Source organism: Onychostoma macrolepis, chromosome 07 (genome assembly GCF_012432095.1).
Source record: "Onychostoma macrolepis isolate SWU-2019 chromosome 07, ASM1243209v1, whole genome shotgun sequence".
Taxonomy (NCBI): Eukaryota; Metazoa; Chordata; class Actinopteri; order Cypriniformes; family Cyprinidae; genus Onychostoma; species Onychostoma macrolepis.
In genome coordinates, this window is record NC_081161.1 from 36,713,256 (window position 1) to 36,721,694 (window position 8,439).

Below are 8,439 nucleotides of genomic sequence, written 5' to 3' on the forward strand. Positions count from 1 at the left end.
CACTGTACCCCCGCTGACATTCAGATCGACACATGCACAAACAGCTGATGTTATAACGTCGTCTGAGACATAATCAAAGTATCACAACTATTTACAGTATGCGCTCAGATATTGCTTCAAACATTTTTTTTATTTTTTATAAACCTATAATGACCGAACACAATTTGCTGTATTTCGGTTTATAACTTTTTCTAATGCTAAGATTGTGTAATTTCTAACAACAAAACTTTGGTTCATTATTGTTATCCAGCACTAATTTTGTAAACTAATACAAAAATGCATAAAATATTTATTTTGTCATAGAGAAGTAAAATAAATAATTATTGTTTGGAACAGTTGTACAAATAAGTGTTTCATGCCTAATATTGTACATACATTGCAATTACTTAAACACAGCTCTAATATTTACAACAAAAATGTCACCAAAATGAGTTTCTTTTGATTCAGGTTTAGATTAAGTGTACTAAAAATGGAAAACACAAGCTTACTTGATTCAGTCAGTGCACATTAATCCAGTTTAAATCTTTAAACAACAAAACGCTGAAGGTAAACTATGTTAAAGGTAGAAACGATGTTGTTTTGTTCAGTCTTTATCTGAACATCTGACCTGGATGTTTTTCCCTTCTGATTTGAGTATTTACTAAACACCTTTTAGTTCCCACCAAACATTTTTGTGATCTATTTCTAGTTCTTTACCATGTATGTTGTAAACTTCACTCAGATTAAAAAATCACTCACTAGATTTTGTGAATATGATTTGTTCTTATTAATATAATTGTTCTTATTTTTTTTTATTGATGCTATACTTAAAGAATTACTCGAACTGAAATTAGAAAATGTATTAATTGTATTTTAAAATTCTGATGATTTATCACTATACAAATTAATACAATAATGTAATTTTCTCTACCATTGTAGATTGTCTAGATTGTGGACTTTTCTGTACAACAAAATGTTCTTCTGTCTGTGGGAGGACATGCAAACGATCAGCACTCACCACCACTTATATCTGGGAAAGTTCACAATCAGAATTAGGTAAAGATTTCTTACAAGATCGATCTCTTTCTGTCTCATACACGTTAACACAGAGATTCAAGCCCAGCATAAGCTTATTGCTGAAGAAAATATGATATGGGACCCACATAAACTAACGGTAAGTAAATGAGGATTATAAACCATTGGAATGTCAGATTTGACCTATGACCTTGCATTAATCTACACTAGACTGCCATTAAAGAAAAAACCCCAAAACAAATGGGGCATCAGGTAAAATACAAAATTACCAAATCATGTTGTTTTAACTTAAGAAAAAGGCACTTTCCACTATATGTAGTAGTGTACATCCTGAGAACAAAAAAAAAAAAAAAAATAGTTTCAAGATTATTTTAATTACTGTGTATAAATCAAACTTTGTGATACTGAGCCATCATGTTATGTATTTCTTAACTAAAGAGCTGGATTTATGTCACGCTGACCCATTCAGCATTTAGGCACTGGAAGAAATGTTACTTTTTAAGAAGCTAAAGTGTGCAGGAAGTAATAGTTTTATATAGTACACATCAAGATCGCACATGACACACATACACACACCTGTTGACTTTATAGAGTCTTCCTTTTCCTGCCCTGAGAATTAACGACACATGGCGTAGAGCCAAGACACAAGCGTTGTGTACATAAATTCACAAGGTAAAAAAAAATGTCAAAGGTGTTTCATACACAAAAAAAAAAAATCACATTTTTCATTATAAAATGCAGACGTACAGCTGTAAACATTTATCAGCTTTGTAGTTAAGTTGATTTATTTGTGGTTTTGTACAAACACATCTGCACTGCAAGTAGACATGAAAAACCTTTTAATTCAACTTTATTAGTAGATAAGAGAAGTCAAATTTAATACACAATGATTGACAAAAGTCACTTTAAAATTCAAAAGCATTTAGACTTTGTCTACTTAAACTTCAAGAAGCTGAAAGACACTAGGCCTATTTTATTAGTCAAACAGCTCTGAGACGGTATGTGAGGATCTGCATATGTGTGTCTAACCAGCATACGGATAAGACAACAGAACAGCCTGTTTGGGCCCAAGCTGTAGCTTCTCTAAGGAGACCATGCTATCCACGGCTAGATTTGCAGCATCTGTGGTGAGGCGGACCTGAGCTTGAGCCGGCAGGTCGCTGAAGGAAAGGGTCATGGTTATAGGGTAACTTCCCCAGTTCATAGCAGTAAGGAAACGACTGCTCTGATCCCAGAGGCGTAGAAATGCTAATGAAGTGGATGAACTGTGAAGCCTGACATATTCTCCATGCAGAAGCGATCGCTCTTTTCCTCTCAGATCACTGAGTGTTTTGAAGAAGTTGCAAACTGCGATACGCTCCTCCTGCAGAGTCTGAATGAGTGGAAGACGGAAAGAGCAAGATGCAGTGTGCTGGTTTTAAATTTGTAATTAGTACAGTGATGAGATCATATCTACTTGTTATGAATAGTCATGTGAATAATCAAAATGTACCTTTGCTGTTGAATTCTTTTCTTCTACTGGGTTTTCCAAGTCCCACATTATTTGTGGTTTTTCCTGTAAAGGAGGAATCTTAAGTCATCAGCGTTATAACAGTAAGCTTGGGTAAGTATAAACATTAGATTAAGACCTCAGAAGTACTTGCTTCTGACGCTTTTAGCTCGATTTTATGCAGTGTTTAAGAAATGTGTCAGATGGCAATTCATAGCACAACGTAATGGGCTCTATAGCATATTAGCATAACCTGTCTTCTAAGTTTATAACTACTGTGATAGTAGAGCAATAGTTTGAAGACTTTTTATAGCTTTTTTTTTTATGGTTGGCTACCTGAATAATAATCACATTTGGCTTAATGACAGGGATATTTGAAGGTATTTTTAAGTGCTAAGACCTGGTCTAAGATCCTGAAACTAAATTTAAAAACATTATTAAAGTTACAAGAGAGAAATACTAATGAGAAACCTTATATCCCTTATTCACCATGGGTTGTGTGCCATTTGGAATTGAATCAAAAATTAATTTTAAAGGATAATTCAGTTCATGAATTTAAAATGCGGATTTACAAGAAAGCATAATAAAAATAAAAAACTGAATATTTACTTGACAAAGCCTAGCATGAATGTTTAAAAATATTTTAAGTTGGCATTAAATGAGAATTCACCTTCTAAATGCATGTTATTGATTAATCTGTGGATGTTTCCTTTTTTGACCTAATTCTTAAGTCTCAATGTAAAAGAAAAGACAGGCTACTTCCATTTCCTTGCAACATTACAACATTTGACAAATGTTTTTATAGGCCTTAAATATGGACTAAGGATATGAAGAAGGACAAACAGACGATAGGCTACATGATGATACAGATAGATAGATAGATAGATAGATAGATAGATATTTATCATATTTAATAAACTAAGTTTTATTTCTGTGAGCCAAGAACATTTAGCTACCAGAATTATTATATATTATGTTATGTTTAAGTTCAGTAAATTCTCCACTTGCCATTCTCAATTCAGTCACATCTGTGGAGTGTGAGCCATTCAATTCAAATTCCAACTAATCAATTTAAATGGAGCCATTTTTTAAATTCTGAATTTTGCATCCAAACACTGATTTAGCTGCCCATTTTACTCACCCCAGCCTTCAATCCGACCTCATCTCCAGCGCTGAACACAGGTGTGCCCGGGAAGGTGAACAGCAGCATTTGATAAAGTCTTACAGGCGCTGCTGGAGTTCTGGAAGCCAGAGAACCCAGAGAACCCAGAGTCCAGCCCAGACTCGTCTGCGGGTGACTGGAGTAGAGCTCCTTTATTACCCCAGTCTCAGTCGGATCAGGCAGTCTAGTCAGGAGCAGGTCAACACCGGAGCAGTTCAGCACGTGAGACACCTCATCCTCCGAGAGACCGGTGACTGATCCCATCAGAGCTCTGAAAGACATGAGGAGAAATAGAGAGGCTTTTGAAAGCAAAAGAAAACAAACAGATAAAGTAGAAAGACACTTGGCCTAACTAGAGGGAGCAAGCAGCAGTGCTCATTACCCCATCTGGCCAGCAGGTGTCTCTATTTCATTAAACAATTCAGCTGAACTTTGCAGTGTTGCCAATTTAGCAATTTTGCTGCTAGATTTAGCAACTTCTCAGATTACCCTAGCAATGTTTTCTTCCAAAAGCACCTAGCAACAAATTTAGCAATTTTTAAAATGTATTTGGCAAATTTAGCAACTTTTGATAAGTGACTCAGACAATAAAAAGGCACACATTTTCCATGCAAATTACACAAAAAGAAGAAAACCAAAGATGCCTAGCAGTACACATGACCTGAATTGTAATTGTTCAATTTAATAATAATAATTGTTCATTTATGATACACTTTGTTAGTAGCTTGTACCAATATGGAAAATTCTTTCATATTAACATACTGTAGCAGATTGAGCCCTATTTTTACAGACTTTTCTTGGAGTGTAGCATACTAACTATCTACTAATACACTGCTTAAAGCATAATTGTTGTGAATAGTTTACTAGCTATTACATTTTTTTTATTGTAATCATTCAGTGTTCAATAATTCAGTTATTCAAAAATAGTTATTTATATTTTAATATTATGCATATTATTTTACAAACAAATCTAAATTTAGCATATATAAAATATATATATATTTTTTTATATTTGATGATGTGACAATTTTGCGCCATGATTACACAATGACGTCATTACGCAATGACATCACAATGTCATTTAGCAACTTTTAGCAACAAATTGACCTTCCTTTAGCAACTTTCTCTGATTAGTTGGCAACACTGAGCAGAATATGAATTCACTAGTTCGTAGCACACAATTACAGACACGTACACTTCTTTGGTCTCCTCAGTTTTGTTGAATATAGCTTGAATAGATTGCCAGGACTTGGTTGTCATGATTTCTCTCAGGTCAGACAAGAAAATACCACCAAATCCTTTTTCCAACCAGTGTATACATGCGTCCTAAAAAAATCAATAAACAAAAAATATCAGTTGGTATACCCTTTTGTATACATGTTGTAATTCTAATATCTTAAATCTGCTGTTTTCTAAGATAAGAGATAGGATCTTGTTTGGCTCTTTAATACTTCCTTTGTCATATATGTCTACTATCTTTTCATCTACCCATACTCATTCTCCACAAAAATAGGCCTCTCTTTACAATTTCCTCCTTTTGTAAATTTTTTTATCAGCACTTACTTTAATTTTCTCAGCAACAGCGGTAACATTGTTGAACCAGACAGAATCCCCATCATAGTTGGGTGTTAAATTCAGCACTATTGAGATACCTGCAAAAGAGAGAGCAACAAATACCAAGAGAGAGAGAGAGAGAGCAGAGGAAAAGAAAGGTTGGGGAAATAAAAAAAGTTGTTTTATAATTAAGTTTGCACATGCTTAATATTTGTATTGTAATCTCATTTCATTTCCATTCACGAAATCCCTCATCTGCTCATCATAAAAAAATAAAAACTACGTTAAAGCTTTAAAATAAACTAATGACTCAGTCCTTTTACATGTTAGCAAGCCTTCATTGGCAGTCAGATTTCATAAGGTACACTTTTAAATTTCTTCCCAGCGATGCCATAGAAGAATCATTTTTTGATTCCACAAAGAACCATTCAGTCAAAGGTTCTTTAAAGAACCATCTCTTTCTTGCCTTTTTATAATCTGAAGAACCTTCTTTCGCCACAAAGAAGCTTTTGTGAAACAGAAAGGTTCTTCAGATGTTAAAGGTTCTTTATGGAGCCATTTAGACAAAAAGTTTCTTCTATGGCATCGTGAAGCACCTTTATTTTTAAGAGTGTACTCCAAGCTGGGTCAAAGGTCACCTTTTTTATGTGCTTGGTCCAGCAGAGATTTCAGATCATTCTCATTGCCTACTTCAGATTTAACTGAAACCAGATCTAGTGTATCCAGCTGGTCTGCTTGCACAGTGTGTATCGGACCCAGAATCAGACCCTTCACCTTCATCTGGGTCAGATAGTCCAGCTTTTCCTCCACTCCTGCAGAGAATGAGAGAAAGAGAAATTATTGCACTGATAGCATCATGAACCCTCAGCTGTTTTTACATTATGATCATTATGAAATAAAAACATGAGCAGATATTTGACTAATCTGCAATGACTACAGTACTTTTATGTAGTGATAAGAATTGAAAGGTTCAACAAATGTTTTGGCTACTGCATGTCTGTATGCAGTATGTGCAGTTTGCAGTTCTGTAAAATACTGAAAAACAAGGCTACTGATCTAAAAAATGACAAATAGAATTGAAAACCTCTAAAATATTTTGTGAGGTAATTTCTCTAAGGCTTTATCATTGTAATTCAAATGATAAACTGGTGTGGACAAAAAGAAGAAAAAAAATCCATTTACCTTTCAGTCTATTTTCAGAGAATTCATTCACGTCAGATATCTGGTACAGAGGACCTTCGTTCCACCAGTTCATCTCAGGAATGGGTTTACAGCGTGGGGCCTGTACTATGATTACTATTGCTCCAGCTAACATGCCAACCCAGCCGAGCAGGAACAAAACCAACAAAGCCCAACGAGTCCGAATCCACCTGCAGAAAATATACAAATCTATATCAGACAGACAGACTGTCAAATGTTCCATTTAAATTTCATAATCCTCGTGTAGGTTGCCTACCCAGCAGTACTGGTAATTTTCATTAACTCGTCTTTGGAGAGGCCAGTATACTTCACTCCAGCGTTCTCTGGGACAGTGACCTTCACGCAGCCATTTTTTTGAGTTTCTCGGGTCATTAGCTGTTTTTCCTGATCCACCTCATTCAGTTCTACGTCCTTCATTTCTCTTTATGTACAGACAGCCTTTTAAAATACTGGATTAAAACAGCAAAAACTAGTGAACAGATTCATTACATCTGGTTTATGGTTAAAAAGATTATAATATAGATTGCCATGAAAGTTTAGTAGTATAGAGACCACTTTTTTAAATAATACAAAGAAGCAACATAGAAAGATCGTAAACCTAAGGTCACAGTAACTGCTACTGTTATAGTAATAGGATTAACTAAGTTATACAGTAGCTTGATATTAAAACATGTATAGAATATGTATGTATATGTATGTCAACATGTATATAATAAAACTTCAATCAACATTAAATCAATAATTCAAAAACAAAAATATCTAAAGAACGCACAGTTAAATACCTGTCCAGAGTTGAGGTGAGGCGTCCTTTGTGCTGTCAGGCAGAAAATAGAATACAGTTTGGTGGTCAGTTCACTTTTATGAAAAGGATTTCATCTGTTCCCGCCCCTAACAGCCAACATACTGTACAAACAGTACTGGAAGTGTAACAGTAGAAAAAGTCATAGCTTTCTACAACCAAATCAAATAAATCATCATGCTTGATTAATTTGTTACCTTTTTATGCACACCATGTAGAAAATCAAAGTATTTTCATTGGTCCTTTTTTCTTTTTCTTTTTTTTTTTTTTTTTTTACAAATCAGCACTTATAAAGTATACACTGTATACAGAGTATGTATATACATTCATAGAGTATTTAGGCTATGTTTAATCAAAATGACCCTTCAAAAGCACTTTTGTAACAAAAACAACGACTGCAGAATAACTTCAAAAGTCACCATGCAAACCTATTCCCACAATCACTTGCTTTCAACGCGCTCAACACCCAAGATAGAACCAGACACAGAGCTGTTTTTTTTTCTGTTACAGGAAAGTGTAACCAACACAACTGTAAAGCTCTCAAAATGATCTCAAAGACAAATTTTCCCTGCATGCTATTCTGTCTCCTTCCCCCAGTTTAAGATGAACAATGCCAGCTGAGGGGAATAGGAAGAGTCTGGGGAGAGTGGTTTGTTTTCTTGGCGCTCTGCACGAGGTCCCGGGGTTCACAGATGCTCTGCAGGGGTCTGGGTGGACCTTCCTAAGCCTGTCTGATCCTGCTCTCCAGAACCTCTTTCAAAGACATGAAAAAAATACGACAGACCATACAACCAGATTGAACTGGTTTTATCTATTTTTCCCCAAGCGTGTTTATTGTTACTGTTGTAGGCTTTGAGGAGTCAGGATTGTCTTGTTTGAGAAGATGCAGAATTGCTCTTCCTTCCAATGCAGGTTTTCTGTAAAGTACTGCAAGAACTGTGTGTGTGCTTGAATAATGTTTTTGGAGACAAATTTACTTCCTCACAGAACTTTTCAGTGAACAGTTTTTAAAAATAACAATTTCCTTAGTGTGAAGAACGTTTAAAAATGTAAATGTCCTTTTTCTACTAAACAGAGCCTTTTTTGTATCGGAAAGGTTCTATGGATGTTAAGGGATCTTTATGGAGCCATCGATGAAAATAAAGAACCTTTATTTTTATGAGTGTTGTATGAATCGTGATGCAATATAATATAAGTCTCTGTGTAAAAACACAAATGAAG

General features: G+C 35.0%; 1 protein-coding gene across 2 annotated transcripts; it reads right to left on the reverse strand.

Annotated features, from left to right (window-relative positions):
* Positions 1-1,766: 1,766 nt before the first annotated feature.
* zgc:158423 (uncharacterized protein LOC790938 homolog) lies at positions 1,767-7,233 on the reverse strand. Of its 2 annotated transcripts, none has more exons than XM_058782301.1 (9): positions 7,202-7,233; positions 6,676-6,868; positions 6,402-6,589; positions 5,858-6,031; positions 5,229-5,317; positions 4,861-4,991; positions 3,645-3,936; positions 2,507-2,569; positions 1,767-2,386 (listed from the first exon to the last, which is right to left on the reverse strand). In XM_058782301.1, exons 2-9 carry the CDS (start codon positions 6,834-6,836, stop codon positions 2,039-2,041), a joined length of 1,446 nt encoding a protein of 481 aa, XP_058638284.1. In that variant the 5' UTR covers positions 6,837-6,868; positions 7,202-7,233; the 3' UTR covers positions 1,767-2,038. The 2 variants fall into 2 exon arrangements, with proteins under 2 accessions (XP_058638284.1, XP_058638285.1); XM_058782302.1 differs by having other exon boundaries at positions 7,192-7,233.
* Between the last annotated feature and the right edge of the window lie 1,206 nt (positions 7,234-8,439).